Source organism: Chrysoperla carnea, chromosome 5, assembly GCF_905475395.1.
Source record: "Chrysoperla carnea chromosome 5, inChrCarn1.1, whole genome shotgun sequence".
Lineage (NCBI taxonomy): Eukaryota > Metazoa > Arthropoda > Insecta > Neuroptera > Chrysopidae > Chrysoperla > Chrysoperla carnea.
The window spans coordinates 14,907,765-14,926,459 of NC_058341.1; the positions used below are offsets into that span (position 1 = coordinate 14,907,765).

The 18,695-nt window shown below is 29.9% G+C and overlaps 1 protein-coding gene across 1 annotated transcript in view; it reads left to right on the forward strand.

Moving 5' to 3' along the window:
• The window catches only part of LOC123300073 (transducin-like enhancer protein 4), a 205,102-nt gene that overhangs the window by 151,363 nt on the left and 35,044 nt on the right, over positions 1-18,695 (forward strand). Inside the window, exon 7 of the mRNA XM_044882546.1 lies at positions 10,064-10,089. Coding sequence (XP_044738481.1) covers positions 10,064-10,089 — 26 coding nt within the window. The remainder of the gene's footprint in view (positions 1-10,063; positions 10,090-18,695) is intronic.

The following is an 18,695-nucleotide window of genomic DNA, read 5'->3' on the forward strand; positions in this document are numbered from 1 at the left end:
TTGACGTGTGTTTGTTTGTTTACGATATCAACATACCGTGTATAGTTTGGGTATGTTTGTATATTTTGTCTATATAATTTATTGGCCTCGAATATAACACTATGTATGTCGATTAGTTTCGAAGTTTCTTTTAAAAAAGTCAAAATGTACTGAATATTTCTTTTCTAGCAAAACAAACAATAACTCGTATATTAAATTTTTGTTACTGAAGAATGTGCTAGAAGATTCACTTATTAGTTTCGTTTTTCTTGTTTTTTTTGTTGGGGTTGCTGGAAACTATTTCAATTTTGGCAAAACTAAGAGTAAATTTGCGAGTGAGCTCAATTAACAACACATCGAAAAATTCGTTATCCATTGTTCAGGTCTTTGATCTTACTTGGCCATTTGTAGAGCGATTTCAATTGGCAGAACATTTTTTAAATGCTTATAAAAGTAGAAAATTTCTATGTTTCTCAAGAAAACCCAGTGCTTATTTCAACCTTTTGTCATTTTCAATTCTTATAACTAACGTTATCCGATACTAGTTTCTATCATAGTTAAATCGAAACATAAAAAAACGTATTTTTCGATAGGTTAGTCTTGCACAAACTTTCGAAATCATAGTCTTGCATATCTTTCGTTAAAGTTTTATTTGGAATCTTATCGGAGGTCTCGGATGAAATTTATCAAAACCCATACTTACGATGATTCTTTGGCATTTGAAATACTTCCAACTAAACTAAATTTAAAAAAATATATTTTTTAAATCAATGAATAAAATTTACCATCCTTTATACATTAGGGAGTAGTATTTTTTCCTGATATTCTATTAATAATCTCATTCCTATCTAGTGTAACATGGAATAGTTAAATTAAAATTGAAATTAATATGACAAAGATAAAATGTTTTCGAATAGAGTAGGTATAGAAAAGCAGAAGCTTTCGTAGAATTCCATATAACAAATAGAAAATAATACGATTTGCTTCTCTATATATGCAAATGTGTTCGATTTTATTCATTTTAAAATATAGTGAATTGATGATACTAGTTTTATTTCGAAAAAAATATACCAAATGATTCGAGAAATTACACGAAGCACAATACTTTTTATTACGTTTTATGGACAAAATCTGTTGTGAAAATCTTCAGTTTTGAGAAATTTTAGTGTTTAGATAATTTTCTTCTTGTTTCCTGTCGAAACATAATTATGACAAACATTTATTGTTTATTCATCATGTAGTGACTCTTGACCTTTAGAAGAAACCACCGAAATTTAACTCTTAGTTTCAACGTAGAATGTTCGGATTATAAATTTGTAATAAACTCTAATTGTACAGACTCCCTTTTATATTTCCTTACAATGCATTCTACATTCGCTTAAAATTAAAGGAAAGCTGCCACTGTATGAATCATTCGATTCCACATATTTCGTATTATTCCATAAAACGGCAACATTAACGGAATTCTAGTTCGAAAACTTTCCTCTTCCTACGCTCGAAATGACTACCTTCCATTTCCAACCATCGTTTCTTGGTTATCGATGTACGTTCTTTCGATAAGTTTAAAAAATATGCTTTCACACAACTGAATGTTTGACTGGTAAATCTGTTTACCGTTCTCAAAGCCTGCTTTTAAAACTTCGTAGAACGGTATATTTGGTTGATACGAGAGGTAATAAATCTGTAAAATGAAGGACCTCTTTTAAACAGGGGAAAACTTATTTGAAGAGCATACTAGTATTTAAAGATTACCCACTTTTAAAAATGATAATTGAGACCCAATTTACATAACACGCGCTGTATATCATTCAAACATAAAATCATATATACGATTAAGATACAGCAGAAAAGCGAATAAAGTGTACTAGAGTCTCTCTGTCTCTCTCATACCCCCATAATATACTCATATGGTGGTAAGATAAACGTACATATGTGTTACTGAAAATGAAAATCTCTTGAGGGCGCGTTCAGGCAACACCAGACGCTTGTACTTGTAAAGCTATCTATAAAATTAGGGGGTGAATTCATTCATATATATACATATATATTATATAACATATACATTACTACTATACACTATATCACAGGGTTGTTCAAACCCTAAAAACATTATCCATGGAAAACTAATGAATATTTAAATTGCTTGTTACATCCCAATGGTGATAATATTATATCATTTCCAGGGTGTCGTAAGATTTTCATCATCAATTTCCCATTTCTTTTTTTTTCTTTTGTCACATGTGTCCAAGTCACACAAAAGAAAAACTTTTTGCTTCAAAATAAATATTTTTAATCCTTTGTACCTGTTTTTATTCTCTTACTACAATATCTGTTTGTGAAATTTTATCCTAGATTAAGATATATTTTAGAAATTCATTGCTAGACAGGAGAGAAAATTTGTATTGGCAATTCACAGTCTTTCTTAGTTAAATTTAGAAATCGAAGTCTCTCAGCGTAAAACACATCTAAGAAAAACTGAATACAATACTGTAAAGCAAAGGCATGTTCGTTTTTTGTACAAGTATTGTCCTTTTTCATTTCTACTCACACCTTCGTGTCTAAGTATTCAAAGAACCCGACTTTACTTCAATCAGTATCCCGACTTTAATCAGTATCGAATTTGTGCAATATCATATTTGGAACTGAGAGGTTCTCGTTTAGAATCTTTTGCGGCAGTTCAAGAGCTGAACCAGTAAGAGTGCAAAATTTTAATTGCTTGTCATTTTGTTTGAGTCGAGTAAACATTTTGGATATTGGGAGATAGGAAGACATTAGGGCCAGAAGGGAATTATAACCAGTACATTGGTACAACTTATTTTTCTCTTATTTTTTATTAATTGTCACCTCAATGGCAAAAATTACTATATCTTGAAGTATCTATTGGTTCACTTAATCTTCCAAAAAAAGAGGAATTCGTTCGGCGTGATTCGGAAAAAATAAAAATGTTTAGCGAGAAATAATGATGATATTCGACGAGTTTTATCCTGGTAATGTCCAGGTTGTTTGGCCATTCTAAACCTCCATGATTTTTTCTAAACCTACAAAATTTACCCAAGTATTGAAGGCCGAAATCGAAAGTTGTAAGAATGTTCATAATTATAAATGTCCACTATGATGTAGTTACTGGTAGACCCTTGCAGAAGATGTCTTCACCATAAGTAAATTGAAATTAATTTGTCTCTAAGTTAAGAGGGTTTTCAAATAAAATAATTAGTTTTATAAAACCAATTTTTACCTCATCCTCCTATTTCGAACTCTTCGAATATTAATATTGTTCAACCCTTAACATCGTATATAATGATGATATAGTTGAACTACGACTAAAAGTCGTATTTTCTCGTTTACTCCTGCTCTGATGCCTAATACACATTGTAGTGTTATATAAAAGGAGACGAACACACAGATGAAATGGGCAAAAGAGATGATGAGATGGCGTTTACAAACTACCTCCCTTCAATGTCTCACACTCTTCCTTAATCGACGACAATTTCAGTCACAGTCAGTGTATACGTATGTATATGGGTGTATGTAGTCTCAGATGTGTATAGAAGTACGTTTAGAGAGATGGTGTATGGTGTTAGCCCCAGGAGAACAAGCTCTTGACGACAGCTCATTACAAACGGCATGAGTGCCAGGTTCACACCACTACTAAAAACACATTTCTCTTCTCTCTTGTCGTCTTCATTTTCCAATCTCTCATACCATTTCTCTGTTTTGTATTACTTGATGATCCAGAAAATAATATGCACGAGTTTCGAGAGTTTCTGAAAGATTAACAACGCTTCATTATGATTAATAAACGTATAAATAGGAATTAGATTTATCAATGTATGTAAGGACATCTTAAAGTTATTTTTGCAAGATGATGCAGGTCTCCTACTTCCGTCTCAAGCAAGGACGAAATTTATCCCCAACGATCATCGATATGTTATATGCTGAATCTTTCTCCGTTGCGTTTTCATTGCATTTTGTTTGCCACTCTACTGCACCACAAATGACAGTAGCCGTCAGATTAAAAGCCATTATTCAAGATAAGAACCATTATCTAAGATAAGAACTATGTATTTCAAACCCGTTTCCTTACAATCTTAAGCGCCGCCAGTGACCAAATCTGGAAGCTTAACCCAGAAGTGTGCTGACTATTGAACTCATAAGTCATGAGTCTTACAAAATGTTTTGAATTTCGGAGTAATCGCTTACCTCTTTCATGCGTCAGAGATAATCATGCAAGGATTTATTTTTGCTCCATATTTCTGATTACAAATTTTTCTGATGTTTTCCATTCAAACCTTGTTGCTCTGAGGTACTCTGTACATATATACAATGTTTGTATGCCATCTTTTTCCAACATATAATATTTTGCCCTTGTTATTCCAATTACAGTCTGATTTACACATCACTTATTTTCTAATATGTAAATATATTGAGACCGAATTTGAAAACGTAAATTTAAATAAAAAAATAAAAATAAAACGCGAATTGAAATATTTTTATTGAATTTTTTTTCTCTTTTTACGTTTTTTTTTTTCACATTTTTTTTATTTTATGTACGCGACAAACATTTATGTTATGGGGAAGGAGGCATTTTTGTTTATTGCAAAAAAAACCGAGCAGTAATATGCGAGCACTCTTGTTCCCCTTTGACTTTAATATGAAAAACCTTAAATTTAAAGAGTAATTATTGGAAAACAGATTCGTATTTTTTATTTTATTTTAAATAACGATTTATTGTGTTTCTTTTCCAATTATGTTGAGTGTTAGATTAAATTCGAAGAAATTCTTAAAATTTTCTTTTAATTTTCATTTCCTTTCTGACAATAATGTCTTTTTCCAATTTTAGTCATAGATATAATTATTTTATCAGTTTTTATTGAGTTTTTTCTTCTTCATGTATTTGTAATTTTTTGTTCTATTCTCCCAAATTTAGCCAACTCTTTGTGAGAAGGGTCGTTACCTGCCTCATAAACCATGTATAATTTAATCTTTTTAGTTCCGCTTATTTAGGTCTATATGAATCGGTAATGAGAAAATAAACCTGGGAAAAGTAGGCCGAAAAAATTTACCCGAGGTATTGGTGTATTTACGAGTTGGTTGGGTTTAGTTTGTCGATTATAGAGAAGATGTTTGGGTTCTGACTTTCTTAGCCCTTGCGTTCGAAAATGGGGAAATTTATATTATATTACAGTAATTTTTCCGGGTCTATTTTTTCTTAAATCCAGACGAACCATTGTCTTCAACTAATGGATCAAGCCTTTCATTAGATCCTCTTTTCGCATTTTTTCCCGCTAGCCAGAAAAAGCTTTTAATGACTCGGTAGAATGAGTCATTAGCTGTTTCTTCTATTAACAGGAGTATGCATTCCCGGGCACTTGAATGGAACTCAGTAATCAAGGCAAATAAACAGAATTACATTTGTTTTTCCTGTATACTAGGATTAAGTTTATGCTTTCTCTTTCACAACAGTTATCAAACTTGTGCCGTTTTTTGTCCTTTTATAAAATTTGAATAAAATCAAATTATTATACACGTAATGAACAGTGGCGGAGAAGTCGCAAACACAGCCACTCTTTTACAAAACACCCTGTATAATATGAATATTGTATATACATATCCACTCTATTCTGAAAAGCTTCAAACATTATCCCATATACTTGAATAAATCAACAACGTGAAGTAACGAGGAATGAGAATATAAATAGATTCCTCTTGCGGTTGTCATGCCAACGAATATAAACTTACTACTCTCCTACTTATAGTATACTATATAGTATGGTAGTGGGATGAGTAGTGGGGGGCGGTAGCTGAGTTAGTATGATGGTAAATGGTAGAAGAGTATTATATTCATTCGTACTCATCCTTTCCAATGTTCATTCCCAACATATATATATATATATACCGTCATTCTAGTTCATTGCTGTTGCTGCTTGTTGGTATACACCAACAAAGTGTGTGGTGGGTGTGGAGGAATTTGTGATGGTATATAGATTCACCTATTTTTCCACCCCAACATTTCTCTTCTACTTCTCACTATGCACACGTTCTTCTCATGCTTGAAACAATTTTCATCCACTTTCAGTCGACTGATTCCTGAAGAATTATCATACAAGACATATACCTTATTTTGTGTTTTTCTCATCTACCCATATTCTTCTTAACTCCTTGCCCCTTCCTTCACCACGTTTACTCTCACAATAATAATAACAACAACAACAACGGCAATGACGTCGTCTTCATATCGTTACGAAAGGAAAATATTTCTTTTTCGTTTTTTACTTGGAACGAATATATGGGTTTGTTCTGTTTGCGTCGGTGTAGTGCACTAAGTGTAAGTAAAACAAGATAGTGATATTACTGTGCTATAAAAGTGTCCTACTTGTACTCACAGTACATAGTGTAATCACTAGGGTACAAAAAAAAAAACATACCTTATATATATATAGCCATCACCCTAAATCAATTTCAGGTTATGTTACAAATTATTTCTGTCAATTTTTATTCGTTGATACATAAATATTACAGTTTTAGTACGTTTTTATTTTGTGTTTCATCCCTCGATGTTTTCGTTACAGTAAGGAAAAATGTTCTTCGAGTTTTTCTAATTTTGTATAAGCGATTAGTGTAATTGCTTTTTTCTCGATGTTCTCGAGGGAGTGTCTAGCAGCAAATTTTATACTTTTATGTCATTCTTAATCTTTTGACTAATTTGAGAAACAATTTATCATTTGTTTTCGAAATAAAAAAAGGACCAAGTTTTGATTCAAAGTGGAAGTTTTTTATTCTCTGTATCAATTGTCCGGATTTTGCTTAAAATATACTTGAAGGGTTTAGATGGGAATAAACTGTTAAAACAATAATAAACGATAGTTTATCCTACTGCTAGGAAAATGTCTTTCCAAAATGCACAATAAGAGACGAACGATTCCTACAGACCAACTTGAGCCTTCTTTTTATTAATTATCTGACTCCATTATTCGCTCAATTTCATTGAGTTGACAGTTAAATATTTAGCTTGATTTGATCGTCAATAGCCGATGATTTTCATACCATAAACACTTCTAAGCGTGGCTCTTAATTTCTATCGATCGGGGCTATGATAAGTTTGCGAGTCCTATGTTAGAATAAGAGGACACAAACATAACAAAGTTTTTCTTATTTATTGTTTGAGGGAAATAAAAAATCTTAAATGAAAAATAGCTTCGATCAACCATTACAAAACTTAAAAAAGTTTACTTTATTACCCACCAAATGTAAAACTAGACTTGTTACCATGACAAAATTTGAAAGTGAAAAAAAAATTGACGAAAAAACGAAGAAGTTAAAAGCATTCAAAGATTGCTGCCTATCTCTTTTTAGCAAAACAAAGTTTTATATGTATTTTATATGTATCTCTATGATGATATCGGACAAGGACGTCACTAGCCTATATCTTCCTCTTTGTTTAATCAGGAATTTTAAACCTTCATATTTTGCGTACTTCTAAAGGTTTTTAAAAACTAACTTCACTTTTCTTCCCGTTCAGTGAAAATCCTTCACCTGAATTGATTAAAAAAAACATGCCTATTCAAACCAATCTAGCAAATTTCAAGTGAAAATTCTAACATTAAAATTGATTTCACTGAATCCTTAGACTGAATACTCTTGTATAAAAATCACACAAAAAAATAAACTAATAATAACAGAAGTATACACAAATTATATAATATCCCATAGGAATATATGATAATATCCCATAGGAACAATGTTTAAAAGTGACAAATGAACATCGTACGCCCAATGTTTGTATCTCAATTACACGATTAAATATTTATGCATACTTTTTATTTACAACTCGGAGCTTTTTTTTTTTCCTCTGTATCTCTATGAAGGGAAGTATACGTATATAAAATTTAATATATTTTTTTTCCAATCTTATTTGTGTTTAATTAAATTGAAAGATAGATAATTTAATAATTAACTTACCCGTCAGGATATGTAAATTAAATTATTTATTAATTAGTTAAAATGTACCGTTTCATAATAATTTAAATCTAATGTAAGTTTTTTATATAATAAAATACAATTTTATTAATTGAAAGTTATAAATATTATTTTAAAATAATTCAATATACATCCCCGTTTTTAATAAATTTACTTCCCCTTTATAAAATCAAATAAATTTTCATAAATTGTTTAGTTAAAATATACATTCAAATTTCTAAAAATTTAATTACATATATAGATAGATATATTTTGATAAATTAATTTCCCTTATTAGGTTGGTTCGAATTCCTAAAATAATTAATTCATCTCCAATGCTTCTTGTTGGAAAAAAGGTAGAACTCTTGTATTTCAAGAAGTTTCGATAAATTTTCATAGAGTTATTTTTATCCAAATAACACATAAAAAGAGTGAAGTTGACGGTTGAACATGTTGTCATCGAAGTACTGTCCAAAATCGTACCTATACAATTTTCTTCCTTGTACAAAGTAATAAAACTTTAAATAAGATTAACTTTAAATCAATAAACAAATCGTTGTATGCATAGTAAATACAATTGAAATCAAATGTGAATATTATTATAAAATATATTTTCTATTTCATGTTATTTTCACAATTATTTGATTTGTAACTATTTTCATTCCATCCTTTTCTGACGTACAGGTAGCTCCAATTTGCCTAACCTATATAGCTCCTATAATACAGGTGTAATATTGATATCGGTATATGGTATATTATTATATCATCAATTGATATATATTCAGATATTCTATTCAGATATAGAGTGACGCATATTATGGTTCGCTTTTGAACTGGCGATGATTTCGCTACTCGGATCTCTGTAATCGTCTTTCAAGTGATGGAAATTCAATATTTTATTCTCGGTAAATGAAATTATTCGATACACGCACGGTTTAGTTTTTGGAAACATTTGAAACTCTTTAAGGAGATATGGAAGGATTGGATAATACTAGGGATTTCAATAAAACTTTGTAAATACATTTTTTGATTAACAAAGTTTTCAAAAATCACCAAAAATTCCTAGGTCATCGGGCTTTTTATTATTATTTTATCATTCAAAGTTGGCTGAAAAAATGATTAATCATATAGGTTATCCTTTTTAATTGGATATTTCTATATCAAAAAATCTAGAGAGTGTGATAAAAAGAAGATCCATTTTAAAGTATTGATGATTGAAGAGCGAAATCTCTATTATCAAATTTATAAGCATCACTTGCCCACAATATATTATATATTTTTGTAGTAGCGTTGTATTGTAAATCCAAAAATAACTCATTATTTCACTGCAAAGCATATATTTGGTTCATATGTATGTACCGTGCCATAAACCAAAAACCTTTTTTACAACACTGTAGGTTTACAATCACCTTAATATGCATTTTAAAAGCAAACTAACAGATGCCTCACCCTATATAAATATCCTATTTTAAAACCGTGAAACGTGTTTATTGAAAAGTGTCGTTTTCAAATATTTACACAATTCATACCCCATATCTAACTCTACCTCTACCAAAATAAAATTAAATGTTTATTATGTCAATGAAGTGTTCTGTTTTGTTACATAACTTTATTATTATTTAACAGTTACACAAAACAATTTACTAATTTAAATAAAATATTTTTATGTATCTATCAAAAATTTATTTGAAAATAACTTTAAAGTAGATACTTTTATTTTAGTAATTTGTATTTTATACTTAAGATAAGGCTCTTTATTTGGCGAACATCATACATCATACAACGAACTAAATTTTAAGATATCTGTTACAAACATTCATTGAACGAGGCGAAAAATTTCTGACTATACATAGTATTTTGTGTAATCAAGGTGTAATTAAGTGCATTTTATCTAACTTTTATGGCAAGGTTTTACTGTATTTACTGTATTACAAATTTTAACTATATTTTAATCATATTATGTTAGAACTCTGTGCAATGTATTTGTTTATATCTTTGTTTCATGTATTTTCCTGATTGCGATGATTGGATGATTTCTTATTATTTCTTTTACTATGAAAACATTTGCTGTTCCCATCATTAAATGGTCTGGAATGAATAAATTACCATCTTCAAATGAAAAATACAGGACTTAATTCAGCAGAAGAACGACATGTAAGTACTCTCAACCATACAAATCGTTAATTAAAACCTTTATTCGACAAATTTTGCCAACAGTAAGCAGTAAAATAGAGCAAGTTATGTAGGTTCTTGGAAAATGCTCTTTTTACTATGGCAATATTTGTTTCAAAGTTAGCCTTAGCGTTGGCTTTAAATTGGATCATTTTTTAATTAAACACTCATCAATTAAACTTAGTAGAAGTAACTGAACCCTTACATGAAAGTCTCTCTCAAAACAAATTTCTAAGTAAATTTTTTTCACAGTTGAAAAAAAATATTAAAAGAAAAGTTTTTTCATTATTCCAAAGTTGTTTTTCATGACACATCAAACACAACAAAACCCTGCACCCTCTTTACTTTGTAAAGTTTATTTTTTTTTGTACTCAAAAAAAGCTTATACACAATTTAAGAGGCTCATAGGTAACGCGAGCGGGTAGAGACGAAGCGAAACGAACAACAACAAATAGTCTCGTGTCATGTCATTTGACAACAAAGTAAATATTAAAATATAAATCATCTTTTAACACTTATAACAAGGCGTCGATTAGGGTAAAAATATCATCATACCCCTCGTCATTATTATTATTTATACACAAAACAGTAAAAAATAAACCCACCCTTGAGAAACTAACCCTCATCGTTGTGTTTTTAAGTTGACTTTTATATATTTATATACTCGACAAATTTTTATATTTGTTTTTTTTTCTACTACCTTCTAATTTTTTTGTAGAAGGGCATGGACAAGCAAGTCCAATATTTTAACAAAAAAAAAAGTCGTATATCTGAGTCCTTTACGATACCAAAGTCATTGTTATCAGATTGATTGATTGAAAAATGTATCACACAAAAAATGTTCACCTTTATTATAACGAACAACTTTCCGTTATGAAATAGAGGATGGTTTTAATTGAATCGAAAAACTTAGACTGAATTCAATCCACGCATATAAGATTTGTGCCTTTGAAATTGACATTTTCCTGGATTAAGCATATTTTTCTAGTTTCACGCATATGTCAAGTTTAAAAAGACACCCTGTGACACATATTCATCTTCCCTGTCCGTACTCTTAAATTAATTCTTTTTTGTTTTTAATCTTTCAGGTTTATTAAAATTCTTGTCGCGACAAATTATTATATTTTGAATTAATTTAAATATTTTAGTATTTTCTAAATATACCCAATGTCTATTTGTTACGCTAATAAAATTATGAATTAAATAATCTAATTAAGTTACTTACATTTATACGGTGATTTAAAAGTTTATAAATAATTCTTGTATCTGTAAAAAAAAATTTATAATTAAATTTATTTGTAAAATTGATTTTTATACCTATTATTTTAGTAACTCTTTTCACTTTTCTCTCTTCCAATTATCACGTCGTCTTTTGAAAGGATCACCCATTTAGCAACGAGTGATATACTTTTCCATAGACTAAACAAGAGACAATTTACGATTCTTACTAATAACAACGGCGCAAATAAAAAAATGATTAAATCCTGCCTTTTCGAATTAAATATGATTGAAAATTGTTCGATAGGCTGGATTTGAAAAATTTTCTATAATTAATATGAGCGGTGTCGAGATTGTCGGATCGAAATACCGATTTATTATTTTGTTTTGCTTCTTTGATAATTTATTTCATGTTAATTTAAGGAATTTTAATCTTATAACAACAAAAATCAAATTGTACCAACTGCCAACAAATAATGCATGAGTTTTCGAGAATAAAATATTTTTTAATATTAAAAATCACATACACACGTACTCAGAGATTTGAGCACAGATTCGACCCCTATTTTTTTGCATTATGTACAATTTAACATAACAAATGCACACAATTTATTTGGTAATAAAATAAAAAAAGACTTTATAATAACAACCCTCTTAGTAGAATAAAAAAATTTTTACGAGTGGTAACTATATAAGGTGTCTCCAAAATATCCTTGCAAACTTTGTGGAAAAGTATCTTACATGCCCAATTAAATTAATATTTTCTAATAACTTTTTTCTCGAATCTTTATTGGAATTTAGGAACAACAATATTTCACCTATCCAAAAATACAAAGCTAAAAGTTATAGGAAAATATGACTTTGAACAGACCATTAAAAAAGTAGACCAGAATAATTTTGGTCCAAGTGCCGTTTCGATCTTTCTTCTTGTATCGAAAAGAAATAGTCATAAAAGACTTTTCACGCTTACACAATGGGATCAGTCTAAATAACAATTTTTATTTGACGAGTCCAGAATAAATGTCATTTTATATAATTCATTCGTAAAACTTTTTTAATATACCCTGTACAGATTTTTCCAACCCTCTCAAAAAAATAATAATCAGCTTAAAAGATCAGATGTTATCAATGATTACATGCGGGTTTGTATTTTCTCTGTTATAGTCACATATTGCCTACAAAGGGGGTAGGTTTTTTTTATCATTATCAGAATACAATGGAAAAAAAATTCCTGTTTTATTAATTTGAAACTAAATCATTTTAATATTATATGCGTAGGGGTTGAAGCTTTTTTAATTTAATGTATTTTATTGATTAAATTTTAGATTCGGATTAATTTTTATTTAATTTATGATGTCCTAATGGACAAGCTAAGTTTCATTTTATACTTTTTTATATCCTATGTAGACAAGTCGATGGAAATTTTCGTATACGAGTATAAAATTCAAGAGTGAAGTCGATTTCCTTCCAACTTAGAGTAACTTGAGCATTTCACGAAGGAAACTCGTTTTCTTTCTTATCATTTTGAAAAAAAAGGAAAGAAGTATTCGTCAAAAAAATTCTTCATCGCATAACATGCTTCAAAGTGGCGGGAAAGTTCGGGAAAGTACAAAAATCGACTCTAAATCAAAATTGAAGCATTCTAAGGAGAATGGTTTGTGTAAGAAATGTTGTTGTTACAAAATTTCGACCTGAAAATTTCCCATGTTTATAAATATTTTGATACAAGCTTAATCCTTGTTTTGTTAATGTTTGATTAGGCTTATTAAATTAAATTTACGAATATAATTGTAATTAAAATCACAGTTTAATTTAATTCATTTATTTACTACCGACATTTATACGATACTTAATAATAATTATATTTATAAAATTAATTGATACATATCATTTTACTGATTCAAAGAATTCGGTACACAATCTATTCCGGTTCAAATAATAACATTGTAATCGTCAAATCAAGAAGTACTCGAATTATCGAAATATATTCTATGTATATATATATTCCAAAAATTATCATCAGTTAATTAAACATAACAGTAATTAAACATTAAAATAATATAATATTTTCTTCATTTCCCTTATAAAATAATAAGGGATGAGGACACATTAACTGACAAGAGGGTACAATGTTGAATAATAAAATAACTGAATACGTACTCTGTGTATTCTTACAGAAGATGTGTCTGCGGAGTTAACCTCTTCCTCATTCCAAGCTTACTTGAAGATGAGATACATTCCATGTATATATATATTTACACAATCGTTAACATTTATCTCATATGACTTTTCTTCTGACTGATAGAAGACAATGTTCCATGGTCTCTAAAATAGTACAATATGCTTCAGAATATGTTTCGTACGAAATTTGTAAACTTGTTCTAAATTCCACTATTAAAATGATATCTGAAGTAATTTTCAAAATTACGAAAATTTAAAGTTTTGTTTAATTATTTATAGCTTTTGATATTTCGAAAACAGGGTTATGGAAAATTTTTATTCTTATTTTTCGTCTACATTCATGAGGTTATAACAAAATTCATCATCAAAGTTGAAAATAATGTACAAATGACTTCAACCACACGTCTAAACTTGCGTTTGGCATATTTTCAGTAACTTGTTTCAGCTGATTAAGTGTCATGGAGTATGTAGCAAGCCAAAATCTGTTCTGCCAAGACTATAGATTGCTGGCATAAAAGTACTTTGGGAGGATAGTTCAAAACTCTTAATATTTCGTTATTCACAATCGATCAAAATGCATTAAACGCATAATTTTTATAAACGGGAAGAAATATAACTTGGCCCGCTAGTTTCTGTGCAAGAAATCTCTCAACGTTTGTGTGTTGATTTCGAAGGTCAAAAATTTACATATGAAGCCATCACCCAATACCTGCAACGCATCTTTATTCCCTTGAAAAATGTGGAAACTATCATAATTGACGAATCTTCAGCTTTCAAGATATTACACCTTTCGAAATTACCTGATATGCAAACAAATAAAAATTAAAAGTAGTGACATAACTCAAAAAAAGGATTAGGGTTATGATATAGTCTTAGTCTCAGAGACACTTAGATCATCAGGTCTGTTTTGATACCTAATAGATGAAGTTGGCTCACTCCTTGAACCATTTGGAACAGCAAGAGTGCTTTGACGTCAACGGACTTCAAAGGAGAGAAGATGTTGAAAATGGCTCACCCAAGTGAAACAAATCTCTTCATGGCAAAAGCTGAATGGTGACGGAGAAGGTCAAAGTCTTTTTCATGTTGGAAGTTATTTGCTATAGCCCCGAGACACTAGATTCTCATACCTTCAACTTGCTTTCTCCCTCGATAAGTCTTCATTGCTTATGAAGAGGCTCTTAGAATATTTCTTAGAATAATAATTACTCTTACGACATTCTGTATCAAATAATAGTACATAGTCTTAACTAAAACTCTCTATCTTTGTTAGATATTCACGAATTTAGTAAGATAGCAATACATGTAGATCTTTAAACACATTCTAACACTTATATAAGTCTATATGTGTAGTAATTAAATTCGCGAGATATATGTAATTAACGGTGACTCGTCTTAATTAAATAACGATCCATATATTTTGATTGGCATTTAAAATTTTATATAATAATATTATTTAACTATATAATATTTACATAGAGCTAGCTAGCTCCATCTTTACTTATGTTGAGCCTGAACTAAAGCTCTTGGAAAATTAAATGTTTTATGAAATTGATCATTAACTAATATTTTGATTAAAATCTTTAAAGTTTTATTATTTTATTATCGCGCTAAAATAAGTCATTATCTTCAAGCATTCTACGTTTGTCCTGGTACAGTAGGAAGACGAGTGTTTCGAATTCTTGTTTTACTCTCAGTTTTTAAAAGATTATCATGACAAGAAGATCCTATTTAATCCGTATGTATTTAGTTTTGTGCGTCTGTCTTGTCATCTTTCACACAATCCAAATTCAATCTTTTGAATTTTTTTTTATTCTTCAAAATATTTATTTTTCTCATTATTTTAAATCGAGCGTATGATTTGAAGGACGACTCCAAGACTTATGCGCAGGGCATGCTTCAGGCCAAACTGTGTATAAACACAGCTAGGCCTTTCGACTGTGCTCGTTTGAAACTTACTATTGAGAAGGGTGGTGGGACTCTTGACAGGACACTGTTGATTAAACTATCGAGGATAACGAAGCCTCCATACTTGTATTTGCAGCTGCAGAAATCTGCATGGTGTCAGAATGTTCGGGTCCAAAACCTTGGATTCATCAATCCTGACAGAGATAACGGCGGAGAAGCTGTGGGCTTTCTGCGTGAAGTCTGGCCTCGACAGAATTCTATAGCTTCATCCAATTCTATTATCGTTTCTAACCAAAACACGTCTCATCTTTGGATTACAGGTCTTTCGTTTTTTGGACTTAAAATTTATATCAATGCTACTCATGATTAAACCCTCTTCTGCAAATTTTATACTTACATTTGACCAAACTTAAATGAAACACCATATACAAATAATAATCTTAATATATAGGTATGACTACACGGATAAGACGCCATATATACGTCATGGTTAACTTATTGACGGTGTTTATCCACTTTGTTAACTCGAAATTAGGGGTTTGTTATAACATTCAACATAGTGAGTTTTGTGTATGTGTGTGTGTTGTCTGTGTGTTAATACTTACATCCCCTGCTTGCATCATACCACTTAACCTCACACTTTCCACAAATAACACACAGTCAGTGTATGTATACGAATGTGACGATATTCACACTATTCACTTCCACCATTTCCACCGTTCTTGTGTTCTTGTGTGCTGTGCTAGAATAGTAGCTAGAAGCTAGTCAGTCGTTAGCACTAGCAAGTAAACATAACCTAAAGTAACTAACTAACACATGCATATACACACTTATACGAGTACTTATTTACAACCCAGCCAGCCAACTTGAGTACTCCTTCATAAATTACACAATTATATTCTCTTACATTTATGTACAGAATGATCTGAAGGATGGAATTTCTTTAAAGACTTGATGATATATCTAATAAATACCTGTTCACAATACCAGAATAATAATAAATAATACCTCAATACTATAAAAGCTGTTCACAATTCCAGATAAATATGGTGAGAGGGCAAATAAATACATTTGAATAGTAAGCTGTAATGTAATATATTTATTATTTATATACGTTTCCAACATTTATTTCATGGATTTTAATTTTTTTGTGCGGAACTTTCAAAAACATTTTGTAGTGGACCGAATTTGATTTGAAAAAATTATTATTCCAACCTTCCACAGGTTTTGAAATCAAACACTTAATAGGCTAGTGACACGCTCAACATTTACTAACATTACTGAAACATCTTGTAAAATTATATCTATTTCATTCTAACACAATGTAGTGTTTTCTACATGGTAGTTTTATATTTTAAGTAAGTATAGCGTTTATTTCTATATGTTCGTCACTTTATTATAATTTACTCTATAACTTAGACGAAACGAGACGACAGAATCTTTAAATGGTTTTTAAGCTTGTTAACTGTGATCGGATGCAATTTTATCGTACTTTTTTTTTCATTCTTACTAAATTTAATTGCATAATAGTCTTTGATAGAGAAGTCAGAGCAAATGATTTTTAATTAAAAACAATGAAATAGTTTAGATCGTTTTATAGACATAAAAAACTAAATCGTTGGAGCCATTTAGTCTGTGGAACTTACTTTTTTTTTGTTCGCTTTATTGATATACCTCTACGTACAGGGAAGTGTAAAAAGGAGTGCTCTTGTCTTTTACTGTTGTAAGTAGATGTTGCAACAATCCTAAATCGAAAATCTCAATGCTCTACAGTTGATAGCTTTTCAGTTCTGCAAAATTGCAATCGAAATTGGTTTAAAAGACAACAATCCTACTAATCAAATATGTATCGTTAATGGATACTCTTAAGATTCCTTTTTTTATCCAATTTGTGATTACCAATCCATATTGTAATGTAATTGAAGTCCTTAATGATGTCAAATAAATAAAGTCTGCCATTAATTTAACACAAATTTTATGTTGAATACATTTAAAATTGTTTGGGGAATATATAGAGAAGTTTACCCTCAAGATAGTCTGTGATAATAAATAAAGAAAACTCAAAGGGGAATTATTTTATTGAAATTGCAGTTAGTTATAACTTACCGTGCCATCATACTCCATATATTCCCTCTTTATCATCGTTTCAATATGATCCAGTATTAAATGTTTGTGTTCAATTTATAAAGGTAATAAAAATATATTTTATGAAACTTCTAAAAAGTATGCAGGAAAATCAATTGTGTTATAAAAGTATATAAAAAGTTATCAGGGCATCCACAAATAACGTGAATGTATCTGAAAAGCGTTTCCAGCATTAAAAAATTGAAAACTAACATTTTTTTTTATAGAATTTATAAAAATACAAGCAGGTTGAAGTGGTTTTACTGTACCTAAAAAAAGAGAAAATATATTTCACCTATAAAATGTAAATATGTAGTTTGAAATGACTACTACTTACGTTTTACCTTAATTTAATTAAAATTCTCCAGTTTTTTTTTCACTACGTAATTTTTAGTTTCAACATTAGATTGAATATCTAAGCTGATTATAAAGTCTATTCACTCATCTCTTTAAATATTACAAGTCGAATTTTCTTTTACAATTATGTTAGAAATTAATGAATCTAGTTAAAGAAAAATTGTCCCTACTCTGAATTCAATCTATTAAAGCTGCATACCCTACAATTTCTGAAGATATACAGCCATGAAGAAATATCCGGCTGACACAAAGATGGCGTACTAGTATTAAATCCAAAGATTTTTAATTAACCCTAGCCTTCAAAAGACACGTGTATATCATTTTGAGTGAAGCAACTTGCTGTTGAACAATAAAAACGAATTTTATCAAAAAAATTTTTACTATGTTAGCCTACGAACTTTTCAGCTATTGAACATATTACTACATTTCCTTGAGCTAGATCGGTTGAGATATCTCTAAGTAGAACGCAATATGCTCTTAGTAGAACACATCTTATATTTTCTTGTTAGATCTAGCTAGTAACTAAAGTGCATATGGATCTTTTGGGTAGTGTTTCCAAAGTGGGCGCTAGAAGTCTGCAGGGGGAGCGATAAGGCTAATTTGTAATTAAATATTAATATATTTAAACCCATTAAAAAATAAATTAGCGGGTAAAGCGCTGAATAATAATTAATTCTTAGGTAGACGAAATAAGTTTGAGAACCTCTGCTTTAAGTTTATTGAACATTATGGTTTGTTACGTAAATAATATGTATATGTTACACCCTGTAGCTATAGATGATAGTAATTATACTACTAATTAG